The following is a 16,738-nucleotide window of genomic DNA, read 5'->3' as shown; positions in this document are numbered from 1 at the left end:
GACACATACTCGTATATAGACTTTCGTTTCAATATCCAGAGCATTTTATCATCTCGATAAATGTCGTTGGCTCGAATGTCCATTCCCACAACGTCAATTTCGTCTGTTCGCGAGTGTAGCGTAAAAAAATTGTCTGGAACGGTCACTTCGGCAAGCTGGTGTCTCGCAGCTCCAAAATCCAGCTCGGTATAAGCCAACCTCGCTGAATTCATGTATTATAACGTTAATGGTGCTTGAGTACATCGATCGCTTTCTCTGTTTTGTTTTTTTATTCCGATAGAGCGAGACGTCGCGAAGCCAGATCAGGTGTCTTGCGACGAGGCTTCATGCGGGATGGTGCGATGAAGAGAAAGAGAGAGCGAATCTTAACGGTGTTGTTTATTACTGCGGCATTGGATTTCTCTCTTTCTCTCTCTCTCTCTCTCTCTCTTGTTACGATGCACATAAGCTTACGAGCAAGCACGTAATAATAACATTGACAGGCTATTTATAAAGTCTGCTCGCTTGCGAATTTATCAGCGTAGCAATGATTCACACCCCAGGGGTAATGGCTATCGTAATTGTCTTCTTTATTGTAGAACAACTTTTGTTGCTTCGTTGAATAATTTGTTATTCAATTGTCGGCTCGATGAATAACGTAAGTGCAACGTTTGCGAAATCACGCGACAAAGTTTGGTTTGAAAGGAGATTCGCAACCCAACGCGCATGAGACTAACTGTTACTGTTACCCTTCGCAGGGTAAGAAAGAGGAGAAAAAGAAGGGGCTGTTGGGGAAAGGTCAACGTATTATAATTGCTCGGTTGCGTCGACGTACTTTAACTTGCATACGTTTTCAACTTAGTATCTAATTATTTTGATATTTTGCAATAAATAAATGAACGCCTGGATTGGCGTGATTCATATAAATAAGAAAGATTATTTGTTAAGTAATATTTTTACCAACATCAATCAAGGAATGAAATGTCTGCATATTTGGAAACGTTTTAATGAAGAGGTATTATACTTTCTATGGTCTTTTAAAAGATGAGGGCGCAGGGGATTGAAGCCTTTAGGCCAACAGATAAAGTTGACTTGCGTCAGTCAGCTTGAGAGAAAATGTAGTCGCCAGAGGGAAATTAGCGACGTCTAGTATGACTGTCCTTGACAGTAACGTTTTTATCCACGACAATACACATCTAAATTTCTAGCTGCGTTGAAAGTCTCGTGTTTAAAAGCTCACCTTTATATCAAACCATGGAGTCGAACCCCATCTGACGATGATCTATCAGGCACGTCGTCAAAAAAATATCCGCATAAAGGGTTCAATTGCTCATCATTCACCCGTGCACTTTTTCTGAAAATTTAACGCGAAGTAATGAGAACAAGCATGTACTCATAATAGACGTAAAGAAAAAAGCAAAACAAGGAGCACAATAAAAAGTGACTCGTGCGAGCAACTTATACAACGCGACTGCAGCGTCAAAGGGCTGAGAGTTGACTCGGTAACGCCATATAACGGCCACGGCGCTGCGCGACTTCTTTTTTTTTGTTCTCGCTCTAGTTGCTCTCTCTCTCTCTCTCTCTCTCTCTCTCTCTCTCTCTCTCTCTCTCTCTCTCTCTCTCTTTCTTTCTCTCTCTCTCTTTCTTTCTCTCTCTCTATCTCTCTCTCTCTCTCTCTCTCTCTCTCTCTCTCTCTCTCTCTCTCTTGGTTTACCGAGATCTTTCTGACGTGCCTCATTTATTCATTAGAGATATCGGTGTGTGTGACCAGACGGTTCAAGGGGATGATAATCGACATTATGAAAGTCGACTACTTTTTTCCTTAATTATATTCAGCGGTTCTATTAAAAAACAATAAACATTTTGCTATTTCAGTGTGAAAGCACCAATATTGATTATATTTGTCAACAAAATCCAGTATATTATGACGAAAATATTGAAGCTTTGAGTTAGCATCAAATTTAAAAAAATTTTAATTCGTTCATATCGACATGTGGAATGGTGCACGCCTGGAAGAAAATTTGTCAAGCATTCCTAGTTGGCAAAATACGAGTTTCAAATAAATTTTACCATAAAAAATATTTTATATTGTAGAAGTTAGTTCTTTCATATTAACGTTATAGCGTACGATGGAGAACTGGTTATTAAATAAATAATTTTTTGACACAACGCACGTGATTATACCGTTAACTCTACTTAGTTATTAGTCATGTAAAACTTGATAACTTGAGTACTCTGAATGTAATTAAATAATGAATATTTTTACAAGCTACTGATATAAATATTCATGAGTACTAATAAAATAAAATTAATAACTACGTACGTATTCGTTCGTTAATGCCGTAGTTTATAGTGAGAGAACTGCTTAAAAGGTCCATATCCACTGGATTCGGCAAAACTATTTCTACATATATCACTTGTAAATTTTCCGGTTAGAATATTTTCTCTGTCATGAGCTTCATAATTCAACGTGTAATTGATACACAAACTACATATCACAATAAGCACAAGGTTAAAAGAAATCAGTTCGTAGATAACTCGAAACCCATCACTCTCAGATGACGCGAGTTTATTATATGATGAAGCCCACAGAAAATTTTCAAGTGTCCACTGTACGTATCGCCTCAGCGATATCTCCTCACAGTGCATACTCTGTTAAAACCAAGCGTTAATGCCCTTGACGCAGCGTATACGATCAGTACTCTGTCATCCAAACCACAAATGAAGCGAACGCGTTGGCAACATTCGAAACTATTATCGAGGTCGACTACTGGCTACTGATGAGGCTTGCCTACCATTTGATGCAGCTTCCTGTCGTTAATTTGAAGATCAATTTGCACGAGAATATCAATATTGTGATTGGGAGTAAATAATTAAAGGGTCGGTAAAACCATTTACGGATAAGATGACGAGAAAATAAAGGTACAATCTACTTCTCGTTTCATAGGTTCTCTAAAATATCTATCAACTTATATTGGTTTGTACACACTATTCCAACGCTAATGTAGATAAATAGATAAATTTATCGTCTAATAATTATAATTTGTATACTTGTCAAAATACGCCATCTCCTGTGAATGACATCAACGATATTTGCTGGGTAAAGACGACAAATAATAAATATATTCATTTTACTGAAGAACTTAAGTAGACCGTTGTCAGAAACAAGATATGCAATGAAATAATTAGTGATTTAATATTATTATCACATTATTACTAGAATAATTAACAATTCAGTATTATACAAATACATAAATATTTTTTATTATAGTCATAATCTAAAAATTATATATATATATATATATATATAAAACAAATTGACATACATTAGAAATTTACAAAACAAATGGAATAAGCTCGTTTTCTTTGCCATTTTGATTAAGATATGAATCATGATTAATTACAATTACAACATAGCTACCTAGAGTTTATTTACGTATAATTCATTAAATTCTAAACTTTTCACATAAAAACTTATGGTCTAAAGTAATACATTGGTACATTGTGCATTCCTCTTGTCACAAAAATCATCACCCACGCAAATTTTGATTTCGCAACAAACATTCAGAAAAATAACAAAAGGGAATATTAAAAAATCAAAATAAATTTTGTACTAGTAAAAAAGAAATATAATACGTATAAAAATCAACAATCCTCTACAACATACATCGCTGTCCTCCCATTTGACTCATCGGTAACCGTCATTTTGTAAAATACAAAGATACATTACTATATAAAAGAGAGAAAAATAGCATGAGAGATATGCATTTTTTCAGCGTTGAAACGAGCAACAACGCTTTCTTGTTGCATTGAAAGACGCTAAAAATATACAGAAATCAAAATTTATACACTCGCCGGTCTACTTTCAGAGAGTCGTCATTCCAAAAGTCGTGTATAAACAATAATCGTTACAACAATACTTATATCATTAGACATGTCGAGGCAACTCGTAATATTATTATTGGTTTTAGTAAAGCGCGATGCAGAAATGTCGTCTGCTCGAGGCAAAAGAACAAAGCAATACTGTGCAATGGTCGTTTTCATATATCGCTGAGCTTCTTCCTCGTATAGCACTGCTCGGAAGACGCGAGAGTCCGTCAAATTTCTATATCACAATTCATCGAAATCACGTGGAAAAGCGTCTCCCCCTCGTCTGGGAGATCAGCGGTTCCTAGAGTCGTTCCTCCTCGACCGGTGGCGCTGCACCCTTTCGCGATCTGACGCTCGATCTCTGTATCATGCTACTGCGGAAAGTCTCACCGCGAAGTGACGCTCGCCTCGACGTACGGAACGTCGTGTTTCGCTTAATAGTAGGTGGCGGAGTTTCCGTATCCTCGGCTTTCCTGCGAAATTAGAGAGAATTTTGTTTGAATTTTTCATGGTACTTCTATAGACGCGAACACGATTTGACTGTATGTCGCCTGTAAGCTTACTTCCAGATCTGTTTCAGTGCAAAAGTTTGCAAAACTCAGAATACGGCTTACGCGTTTTCAACGCGCGTTCTCATGCAAATTTCGACATATTTATTGAAAATGGCCAATTTCACTTACTTCATTAAGCACGGCATATCCCAAATGCCTTGATCCTTGCCAAACTCCTCGCCATCCTGTAGCGTTTGCGGCAAATCCTTGTCGAGAGTTTCAGGCAGAAACAGCGCAAGTCCACCGCCAATAATTCCCAAAACACCGAGTACAAGTAATGGAAGCACGTCCGAGATGACGCTAAGGTAGACGACAAATGGCGCGATAATACTGGCTACGTAACCCATTATGTGAATCAACGCAACACCCTGGGCACGAACAACTGTCGGCAAAAGCTCGGCTGCATATTGAAGACCGATGTTGTAGGATATGTTGACGCAGAATCTGCCGAGAATCGCCAGCGAAGCCGAGTAGATGTCTGTTGAAGTAGAAAACAAAACATATCGATTGATTTATTGGATTTTAAAAGTTTTGCTGTAGCGACACTGTACAACACATTGCCCCGTACTCTGAATGCAAGACCCGAACGGACTTCGAAATGCAATTATGCAAACGCCTTCGTGATCAGCATGACAGTCAATCCTAAAGCAATCGTGCAGAAGCGTTTTCAAACGCGGCATATGATTATTTATTCGATTTGCAGAGGGACAACAGAGCAAAAATTTATACATGTAAAAGGCAGTTGGGGAAAATCAAAACTACATTGATGAATGTTCAAAAAATTGATTTGCATGACAAATAATCTGTAAGTCATACTAATAAATATTTTTTTTAATTATTATCTAGTAGCATAATGACATTGGCTATTCTGGCAATCCGATCTCATCGAATGAGATAGAGCGATTAAAATAACAGGCTGATTATCTTAATAAAGACGTTTATATTGTGTAAAAATGAAGACTTTACTGCTTGTTAACATAAGCCATCTAGTGTGCGTGTTACAAATAATATTAGCAAATAATGTTCAGACATGTGTATATTTTCAAATTTCGTTTTTTCGATATTTTTCACTGCCACATTGTTCGAAACTATCCAAAACTGATTGCTAACAATGATGACGCGTAATTGTCATTTACAATTTGTATATATTTGCCAGGATGTATGAGATTATTATCAAGATTCCGAATAGATTGATTGTCACGAAGATACTCACTATTTGTAACCAAGCTGGCCCAAATGCTGAAGATCCCAGAGACAACCATCGATCCGCAAGCGAGCCATCTTCTGCCCCAGCGATCCAATACGAGAGTAAGAAACGTATCGGCAGGAAGTTCCGTTGCCGATGCGACGGTAAACGTTACGAACACGTCCAACTTGAGATTGTCGACATTCCTCACATGGCCGTCGAATACCAACGATATCGCCATCCTTTAGATTTCCAATCAACAATTATGATTCGCGGTCTGTACTGCAGTCTACAGTTATCAACTTTTCTAGCATGGCAAACATGTTGCACTTCCACGTATTTTCCGAGGATATATGAATCTTTGTCTTTTTCAAGGGAGTGAACGTGCGATTTGATGATAGCAGGCGATTTTTCCGGATGCATAATTAATGCTTGATGCTTGTATTACTCACCAGATTATAACTAATAGTATAGTAATGTTCCGCAGTCTTGGGCTTCGGAACAAATCGATCACCGAGTATGATTTATCAGCCTCTTCTTCCTTTTGCAGCCTGGCACATGTGTCCTACATTTTTAAGAATAACATCGTCAGAATCAAACCTTTCAATAAACCCGAATTTTCACACTGGCGCGTGCTCACCTGAAATTCTTTGCACACTTGATCAGGAATCTTAGTCTTATTGATTTTTTCGAATTTCTTCAGAATCGTCAAAGCTCTGTCGACCTTTCCCTGACTTACGAGCCACCTCGCGCTTTCAGGTACAAGCCACGGGGCGGACAAAGCTAAAATCAATGGCACTGATGTCGCAACGCACGTCAGTCGCCAGTCGGCTATGTAGTAGGCGATCCACGGCAATAGACATGCGGCGAAGGTGAAGAACATCGCTATTGACATGTTCGCCACGAAAGTACGCCACTTTGGTCCAACGTATTCCAATACTGTGGAAGATTACGAAATGCAATGATAAAACCGTTCGCCTTCTCTTTTGTCAGTCTGCGGAGATGACAGATAAAAACTTAGATTTCTTTGTCGCTGTCCTCGTACTTAAAATCATTGTCAATTGATGCGACATTAAGAATCCATTGGTATATAAAATCGTTTACGCAACGTATTCCGTTACTCATGTCAATTTCGTATCTAATGACGTTCTGAATATTTTTAGACGCTTAATTTGTATTCGTAAAAAAAGCAGTTAAGCAAAGTAATAGCGATCGCTCGAGTTCCGTTTTAATTAGCTTGTGATGCGCTATATAATTTCGCATTCATTGTTGCGCGAACGAGCGAATCTGTCAACTCGTCTTATGTCTTGTTTTTTTTTTGTTGCAAGAATTGCAATATTACTCTTGTTTTTTTTTTATTGCGCGAAACCTGATGGCCAAGGCGTAAAAAAGGAAGATAGTTTAAGAAAAAAAACCCCGCAACATCTACGAACGAAGGATGTATCAATTGCTCGTATGATTTACATCCTATCTCGAATGTAAAATATTGTTTTCCTTTTACAAGACGCAACCAACCGTGAATTGTCAAGTCATATTGCCGAAACTTTTTTTTCGTTCATGTATACGCGCCATAAAGGATAGCTGCTACTAAACGTCAAAGCGCATTCTTTTTTTGTCTCCAAAGGAAAGAGAAGGTCGTCGCGGCCTCGACGGAAGGAAGGGCGGAGGATTCTTTTGTTCATGCTCCAACGGTTCCGCGACAAAACGAAGATTGCCGTCGTCGCCGTAATTGTCAATTTCACCTGTTACGCAAAAGGGTGAACGTTTCGCGAGGCAGCGACCGTGAGATAATTTTTGAAAAAAGGTTGCCGCGGTTTTCGCTTCGATATATGAGCGTATGAACTGACGAACTTCACGTGGTCAAACGATTCGTGGTCTAGGTCGCTTGCGAAACAACAAATGCAATAGTGCGAATGTAAAACTTCCGAAGGATTCATAAAAGATTTCATCGTCTCGCGCGGCATTCCAGCGAATGATTTACAATGCGGAATCTAATTAGCCGCGTCGAAATAATTTATAGACTGCCGAGAAACAAGTTCATCGAAAAGTCAAACAGCAATTTCATAACACACATGTTCCCTAGCTGAAGCCGCGAATATGTATTACATTGCTAAGTAGTAACGACAGAAAGCTCTTTTCATTAATGTCTGCAAATTTTGCGTCCACGTGAGAATTATTAAAGAGAACGAGAGATTAAAGCGTCCTGGGAAAATGTTGGCCCGGTTCGACAGTGATTTACAGTTCGCGAATCTAAGTTATGCTGCGCACAAGCGTGTTACCTCTATATATAACTGGATGAAACGACGAGAGGATATCGTTACAGAAAATATTTAATATTTCCGGGAAAAGCTTGACAAATTTCGGCCTTGCGCGTTTTACAGATATTGCAAAAATTACTACCAGGTCATTATCGTTTTACATTCGAGTGTAGCGTTTCTTTTCCAACGTCACGAAAATGCATCTATCGCTACGATATTACGATATAAATCGCGAACTTTATTATCATAATGTTATGATCGCTTGTAATTATAATGTGATGCAGTGTTGCAGTAGAAGTGCAGCATTATAATTAAAATCTTGATAACTTTGTTCTTGTCTCGATTTCAATTTTAACATAAATACCATTTTTTTTCTGACAAGTTAACTTTTTTAAGATCACTTTTCTTGTAATTATCTACTCACTAGAACTACTTCGTAATAACACATTTTTCTGACCGATGAAAGCTGTTTTTTTTTTCAATTTCAACAGAAAAAGAAATACCTACCCAAAATGTACATCATGGTGAAGCAATTGTCGAAAGCGAATCCAAAGAAGAACCTGCATAAGGCAAACTCCCAAAAGTTGTGAGAGAAGATCGTGCAGACACCCGAGACGAAGCCAATGAAATTAGCTCCGACCAGTGCTGGAATGCGTCCGTAACGATCGGCTATGTAGCCGAAAATTAATCCACCGAAAATTGCTCCAACGAAGAAAATGCTCTGCGCGAACGTCGGGAGTGCCGCGTTATCACAGACCCACTCGAGCTGTAAAATTATAAAGTTCCATTATGCGTATTTTAAACATCAAAACTTGCATGTAACCGAGACGTTCAAATCTACACGTTATTGAATTACGTTTGCATTGGAAATCGATCGAGAGCGTTTACCAAACGTCAATTATGTTGTACTAAATTGGCTTCAAAGCCTCTTGCACGTGTTCAACATTGCGTAGTCAAAAGCCGCGTGAGCAAACCCAATTGCTATCAAACGAAGTGCTAAGCGTTTTTTATACACGTAGAGATTTTAACGACAACTAGTTGTCTGAATACCTAATTGTCAATTAAGTTATGCGAGAATCTGTTTAATCATAATCATTTGCAAATATTTCTTTCACGAATTAGTTTTTTCCACGAAAGAAACGTTGTCTAGCAAACAGAAAAATTGTACAAAAAAAAAGGAAAACTGCAGTTTGTCGTTTGAACATTACGACGCACATCATATCGATTTGTTTACTTCGAAGAAGTACGGGAATATACAGACTGTGTCGTTTATCAACACAAAGCTGCATTATTTTCTCTTTATACTCGCGATTCGAGCAACTATCAGATAAGCAGATACAAGCTTTCGATAAACCAAAGCTCACGTTTTCTCATTGTCTGCTCGAAAGAAAAATAACAAGAAATCCATCGATTTCCAAAGTATTCTGCAAAGCAACTTTCTATTTGTACGCAATACGAATATTCCACTTCATTAGAATTATACACAATTATGATTAAATGCAAAGCTCAATAATAAATCAACATTCTCGATAGTAGACATTAGCGATAGAATACTATACTAATATAAGCTTTTATTTAATTTAAAATACATAACATATATTCAAATGATGCACGCGCGCGCACGCGTGCTATTGACCCAGATCCAATTAAAAGCACTCGTGGCAAGCGCTATATTTCGAATTCATGCGTATATATAATTAACGCACACGCCTATTCGTAAAAAAAGGAACAAAAAAACAACTCGCAGTGTTGTATTTAAAGTCGTTTGCACAATCGATGCGCATGTAAAGAGTCCAAAAAACGAAGGATGCCTGATATACATCGGAAGTAACGTCGATAGACAACTTAACCAGATTCGCCGAATAAACCTACGTTCGTCGTTTATTTTATTCATACAATTAATGACGATGAGCGTTTTGACATTGTTTTGAAACTGCAATTGACACATAGTAGAATTAAAGCTTTTCCCAGCGGGCGACTGCAGCGTGTATTTAAGCACGAAAGCCCTCTAGACTGACGTTCCGCAACATCCGCAACCTGTACGTTCATAGTACATCGAGGTACGAAAATAAAGTAGAGGATGGTGTTATGTACCTCGGTAGCGACAGTAGCGTAAGGTATGATCGTATAATTGAATTCCCAGCCGTTGTCGCATGCTTTGATCGGCCAGTTGGGATCGGCAAATTGGATGCCGCTAGCCCTTACTTCTGTGTAGTTAACGTCGTACATTACGCACTTCGCCCTTGCCTCTGCACCGCCGTGCTGCTCCACTGGTATTGACAAGGCTAATCTGTAACAGGCCCATGGCATCGTGGTGCGATTAAAAACCTATTGCACTGCGGATACTCTTATAGTGCAAAAACTACACCTTTCTTATTATCGAAATTAATTGAAAACTTCATATCAGAGTCGAGCAAGAACATGCGTGTTTTTTTCTTTTTTTTTTATATTATTTAAAAAAAGCTTAATTGAACAAGTAGAGCGTAAAAAATAAATAAAATGAATAGAATTTTCCTTTAGCGCACCGGAAAAGTAATTTACGATCATCGATTCGCAAACTTTTTCAGTTTCTCGAAAAGAAAAAGTGGCAGCAAAAGCGACAAACATTTTTTCCGTTACTGATCATCCGCTCACACAAACATAACATTGTAAGTCATCATCGATCGAAACTCAATCGTAAAAGCTAAAAAAAAAAAAAAAAAATGGAGGAAAAATGAAAGAAAAATGACAAGACGATTAGTCACTAGGCAAGCCTTGGTTGACGCTCAAAAAAAGAAAAAAAAATGGCAAGTACTTGCACGGCACAATTACGTGACACGGAATCAATTAATCGCGTTGCACGTAGTAAAAGGTGTCGCGCAACGATCTTTCTGTTTATATTCATCACCAAGATAAATTGGCGAAGTTGCGCGCGTACTACCTTCATTACCAGATATGCAGAACGATCTGTTAAAATTAGGTATAGGGCAAGAGTAGGTCAAGCGAAAAGCAAAAGAGGAGAGAAATTAATGTACACTCAGGAGAGATTAATGCGCATAAGGTAGTCTTTTATCCACTTGATTGAAAGTGCGCAATTAAAGAGCACGCGGAGAGTCAGTCAATCGCTTTGGCTTATTGATAGTTCGCGGAAAAGAAAAACAAAAAGAGCAGATACAGTGAATAGCGAGATGCTGAATAAATTGACGATTTTGAGGCAAAGGATAGCCAAACTATGAAGATTTTCCCGTTTCCCGACATGAAATAATTACTTTTGGCAAACAAATGTGCTAACGAATGGTCAAAGAGATTTCACTTCTCCGAAACAACCTCAACGACTTGTCGTACGGTAAGTGCACTTACAGACAAGTTTTCCTTTTCAATGTTCATTCTCTCATTGCCTCTGTTGAGAGTATTAATTCGATACTCATAGCATCGCGTCCCACTATGATGAACGACACACCTCCAAACATCGTCATGAATATGCGCAATGTAGTGATTTCGTTTTTTTTAATATTTATTCATTTATTATTTTATTTTATGGAGAGTGATCCAATTCGTCGTCTAATTACCAACTGAAAACTAATTTTACATTTCTCCACTTCGTCGTAAATCAGCGACATACATGTACATTCAACTGCAATGTTTATTTACAGACTTACAAAAAATGCACAATAGCTCAGATACATCAGAAATAAACTGCCAAATGATCATTTACGAGCAAGCTAGATAAAGCGAAAAGAGGAAGCATAATTCGATTCAATTATATCAGATATTTGATCTCCATCTCTTGAGCAATTCATTTTTAAACTGTCAGATGTAAGCTCGTAAATCTAGCAAAAAACAAAACAACAGCCAAAAAAAAGAGAAAAAGTAGAGCTATATTATATACAATAACCGTGTAGCCAATGTAAATATAAGTGAAGATCTAGCTCGCGGGCAAAGCACATAAAAGATTTATCGCTGCCTATCGGCTGATTAACCGTACACGTGTTAAAAATGAACATCGGACGGTGTATCCATTGATCGAACGCCAATTAATTAATTGAATAAAGGTGGATTTGTGTCGCACGTGCTAGAAAGAGAAAGAGAAAGAGGGGGGGGGGGGGGTGAGAGACAGTTGCAAAACGTTTAATTATCAAGCAGGCGCATCGATTCTTCACTTGCGCGCCGCCAGAGGAAAATGCCGTACACGGCTACGTCGAACAGTTGCATCCTCATCGGCAGATAAGCGCTATGGATGGCATTGCATTTAGCGCGCCAGAGCAGTTTTAGTAACGCAGCGTTGTGAAAGGGAAGCCTTTCACCTTTCGGCAAACGACGAAAAGGAAAATCTCGAGCGGAAAATTTTTAACCGTTTGAGCGCGAAATGGACCATAATATACACGTTGCGAGATGCTGACGTAACTAAAACACTGTGTATGTGCGCCCGCGCGCATATGTGTGTGTGTAAAGGTAAGACTATATGTACCTGCCTTTCGCACATGCGGTTTATTGCTTTTTTTCATGCACTTTTTTTTCAGAGGGTTGTTTTAACTAGCATGCTGCATTGTTATAATGCTCTCTTACGTAATCGCTGTTCTTATTAAGAAGGACCAGAGACGTAATGGTAAAAGGCTTTGATGTTTAGATAGAATTGTCTTGGTCTTAAAAATATACAAAAAACTATTTAAACTGTAACAAATAAAAGAATGTACAAAAGAATACAATGTCAACATATCAATACGCGACAAAATTATCCATATAATATTAATTAAAATATTAATATTGCACCCGGTAGGCCCGGGTTCGATTCCCAGTTCCTGCTGATTGATACAAGCACCACTGAAAAAAGTTTCATGTGCTTTGTTCTCAAACACATTGCAAGCCTCCGTCGCTGATTAGCACTGATGGAGCATAAATAGAGCGACGTTAAATAAAAAAAAAAAAAAAAAAAAATATTAATTAAAAAGAAATTATATACATAATACAGCAGCGTCGCCACGACAATACTCAAAATCGTTAACCTAATTGCTTTTTGTCTAAATGAAAATTGAAGACGAAAGCGTCGTACGTCATTGTTCGTCTAAGAATTCATTGACAAAAGCCGGAACGTAGGTCGCGCGTACGCATGCGCTATAACAAAGGCAACGTGCTTGACGTCAAGTGCAATGGTATGTGCTTTTTGCAATTAGGCGATAGTTACACAGAGATTGGACGCAGCCGAAAAAAATAATAGCTTTGCGATACAATTATCGAGCGATTGACATTGGTCTATATTGAGTTACGGTTTATCCAATATTGAATTGATACGATGGAGTGATATAAATACACATTGATTACGATATCGGGATTCGTCGTGTATGTTATTTTAATAAGACGCGCATCTTTTCAAAGCTTCATCAGCCGAAGCAAATTGTATTTTAATGATGCCACTCAAGATAAATGATCGGGATTCTTTCTTTTGCAATATTCATGAGCGCTATCGATCGGAAATGAGTTCAAATGCTTCACCTTCTTCATTATAAAAAAAGAAAAAGAAAGATACTGAACTCAAAATTTGAATACCTGCGAATCATAACGCAGTAATGGAAATTCTATATTTTATTTTCAGTGAATCATCCTTCTGACACGCGCTGCGTGTTGACCTTTCGTTTGACGTCTTTTCACATCGTTGCACGTGCAAGTTCACAAATTAATTGACAGCACGCATTTACACGCGAAGTTTATCAAATTCTACATCACCAGTGGCGATCATTGAAAATTTAAAATCTAACAGATACCTTAATTCAAAAACAAAGGATCACTGATCGCTATCACAATCCAACGATTATTCTAGTGATTATCGAAAATTGTTAGTCGAGAAGTTTCCTCTCTTCGTGAAGAGAAAAATATTTTGCCTGAATTTCTTAAAACTCCCCTTCAATTTCTAATTCAATTACGTAAATTAGTTTTGTAACCTAATTACACTTTTTCTCTAATCTTTCTTGAGGTAAATCTAAATTATCGCATTTTCACGTGTATTCACAATGACAATACACGGCACGAGAGAAACAAACAAGAAAATTACATTTATCAATAAAGAATTCAAGCATATGTATATCAGTGAAGAAGAAAAAAATTTCCTCATGAGAAAAATTCATTAGTCTCATCATTCATGTACAAATGAAATCCAAAGCAAACACTTACCCACACATAAACAATTAATTAATCAAAATAACCAGTGCTGACAAGTATAGTGAGACACGCAACATTCTAACACGCCTTAAAGAAAGGCAATCGTTAAACGTGGGGAAGGACAAGTCTAATTGTTGAACCTTGAGAGCAAAAAGAAGAAAAAAAATCCGCGTAGAACGTCGTAAGTTTATATATATAATACTTTTGAATTGCTTTTTTTCCACGTCTAAACGATCGGATCCGATCGCTAATTTTAATTCGCGAGTGAATTTCTTTGTTCATTTCCGAAGTGTTGGGACTGCGTGATATCCAGATATTTGTTTTACTGATATCGCAAACATTGAAATTTAGACGTGACAAAAGCGCATTTGATGTTATTTACATTGCGAATCCCTTCAATTTTGAATACATTGGATATCAATAACACCATGCCCCATAATATCCAGTAAAGCTTGCACAATCTATTTCGCAATGCACCAGTCAACTGCTCATACTTTCAATGAAATAAATATGCGTAAACATACATTGTATTATTAAAAAAGAACATAAATTAATTTACAACAAACTTGAGGTACAGTCAACGAAGCATTTTCACGCAAAGAAATTAAATTTTGACCTTGCTTTTTTTTCTTCAATGACGTTTTGCAATATCAATGAATATTCTATACAACAGTTATAACACTGCATTATAACTCACCGGAATATCAAAAGCGTTATTATTAGTTCTTAAATTTATCTCATAACTATACACCGCACGACTAAAAAAAGTGTCAATTGTATTTTTTCTCACCTCAGTATCATATTTATTTTAAAAAATCAGAAACAAGCGTGTGCAAAGTGAAAACGCGTTGCATAAAAAATAGATACCAGCACACCTACGCCTGTTCCATATTTCACTACGATAAGTCAACTTACAATATATTTTTGTGTTTTGTGAAACAATCGACAAACAAAAGACACTCGTTTGGGATTCTTTTGACACTGAAATTGGTGACAGCTTCCAAAAACTTTTCAAATCGCGCAGTCATTAAAACTTTCCTAAGTTATCACGAGTATTTGGATAAGCGCGCCATGTATTTTTAACAAATTGCGTCTGGAGCTCTGCATCAAATTATTTAACAATCCAATTAGTTATGTTACGTTTGGGATCGTGATAAATAAAACAAAAATCGTAAAGCAACGAACAAAGTGATTCGAGAACGTAAATAATTCACAGTTATAACAACTCTATTACTAGTATTTTTAACTCGCGAAAACGTTGAATAATTGTGTTTGTGTGTGTGTGTGTGTGTGTGTGTGTGTGTGTATGGACTGACGAATTTTTCTATCGTTATACGCAATAGCAAATGCTTTCGAAATGTTTTTATTACGTCAACCTACGTCAATCTAAAATTGTTTTCATTTTAACAGGATTTTACTATTATTCTTTACACCGCCACAAAACAGTGCCAAACTAATTTAAAACAGGTTGCGCGGGAAACAGTCACAATTTATAAAACATCTATCAAAAAATCTAGATATTTTTATGAATCTTATTTACTGTTACTAAAAAATGAAAATGATGAAGCGTTTTACTAAGTATAAAATCAATTAATACAAAGTTACTCTAGCTAACAAAACGATCCTCGAAAACACATATATATCCGCGTCTGATCAAACTCATCTTCCTCTACTTTCCCTATGTAAGTGCTATCGCGCGATCTGTCGATTAAGCAGCTTGCCATGCGTATTCACAAGATTGCAAACGACGACCTTTAACGAGCAAGTAAGAATGTCAATTCCGGGAAGTGAACTCGCGCGCAACGACGAAAAAGACCGAGAAAAATAGAAAAAAAACATAGCTATTCGATTTCCGGAACAATTGGATTTTGAGATCAGACAAATCGGCATTCGAGTCCACGGCCACTGACGATGAAAAAAGTGAAATTGAGTTTTTCCATCGTCGATCGTAGCTGGCAGTGTCACGCGAGATGTCTGTACGCACCGCCGACGCGCTTTTGAGCGCGATAATTTTCGCGGCAGCGCGTAAAAAAAAAGCACGGGGGGTGCGCGCTTGTGGACTCGGCTTACCGCAAGACGTATATCTGTTGAACTATTACGAGTATGCTCGATTTAGAATGAATTCAATGACGCTAATTCTGCACCTTACTGTTCGCGCGCGTGTACCGAATTGAATTTGAAAGAAGGACCAACCTCTGCTCGAGCGGCAAATCCATGAGCTCGGGTACTTTACACCAATGTTCCTCGGGCACGAGCGTGATGAAAATCTGCGAGAAGTATACCCAAGCGACATAGAAGGCGAACGGAATCATGAGGCAAAACAATATCTTCTGGTAAGTGCCGAACTCTCCAACGTGCGGCAGCAGATCGTCGAAATCCACATCTTTGACGGGCGGCGCTTGCGTTTTCTCATCCTTAGCGCCGACGTCGTTCGGACTGGGCGACGTGCTGACAATCGTGCCGCACATTATTTCCGGCTGATCGTCGGCTGTCGCGCCCTTGCTGAACTTCTCTTGCGGCGGCATTGTTCGTCGACAAGTCGCTCCTCTCACGCGCACATAGGGAAGCCAGAAGTACACGCACGTGACACGGAGCGGGCGCGCGCCTTTCGTACGCGACAGATGTCAAACTGAAAAGCCGACTGACCGCGTGGCCGACTATATAGCGGCTGCTGCCGCTGCTGCGTCAACTCCACTCTGCCGCTCGGAAATCATTCCCCCTCTCGGCACTCTTTATGTATATTTTCTTCTCCTCGCAAGTTC

General features: G+C 38.2%; 1 protein-coding gene across 1 annotated transcript; it reads right to left on the bottom strand.

Moving 5' to 3' along the window:
- Positions 1-3,288: 3,288 nt before the first annotated feature.
- Positions 3,289-16,738, bottom strand: LOC131675708 (organic cation transporter protein-like). Its single transcript, XM_058954809.1, has 8 exons — positions 16,170-16,738; positions 9,939-10,134; positions 8,352-8,610; positions 6,227-6,525; positions 6,039-6,151; positions 5,614-5,828; positions 4,530-4,878; positions 3,289-4,322 (listed from the first exon to the last, which is right to left on the bottom strand). The coding sequence occupies exons 1-8, from the start codon at positions 16,499-16,501 to the stop codon at positions 4,151-4,153; spliced, it is 1,935 nt and encodes a 644-aa protein (XP_058810792.1). The 5' UTR covers positions 16,502-16,738; the 3' UTR covers positions 3,289-4,150.

Source organism: Phymastichus coffea, unplaced genomic scaffold (genome assembly GCF_024137745.1).
Source record: "Phymastichus coffea isolate CEN01 unplaced genomic scaffold, Cenicafe_Pcof_1.1 PCOF00028, whole genome shotgun sequence".
Lineage (NCBI taxonomy): Eukaryota > Metazoa > Arthropoda > Insecta > Hymenoptera > Eulophidae > Phymastichus > Phymastichus coffea.
This window is presented reverse-complemented; position numbering and strand designations above follow the sequence as displayed.

Bases quoted from the DNA above. Each gene is read 5' to 3' on its own strand.
- LOC131675708 (XM_058954809.1), bottom strand. From the start codon at position 16,501: ATGCCGCCGCAAGAGAAGTTCAGCAAGGGCGCGACAGCCGACGATCAG. The intron at 8,611-9,938 runs GTACATAACACC...ATAATTTTACAG, and splicing joins ACGCTACTGTCGCTACCGAG to CTCGAGTGGGTCTGTGATAA. The intron at 4,323-4,529 runs GTAAGTGAAATT...CTAATTTCGCAG, and splicing joins GATATGCCGTGCTTAATGAA to GAAAGCCGAGGATACGGAAA.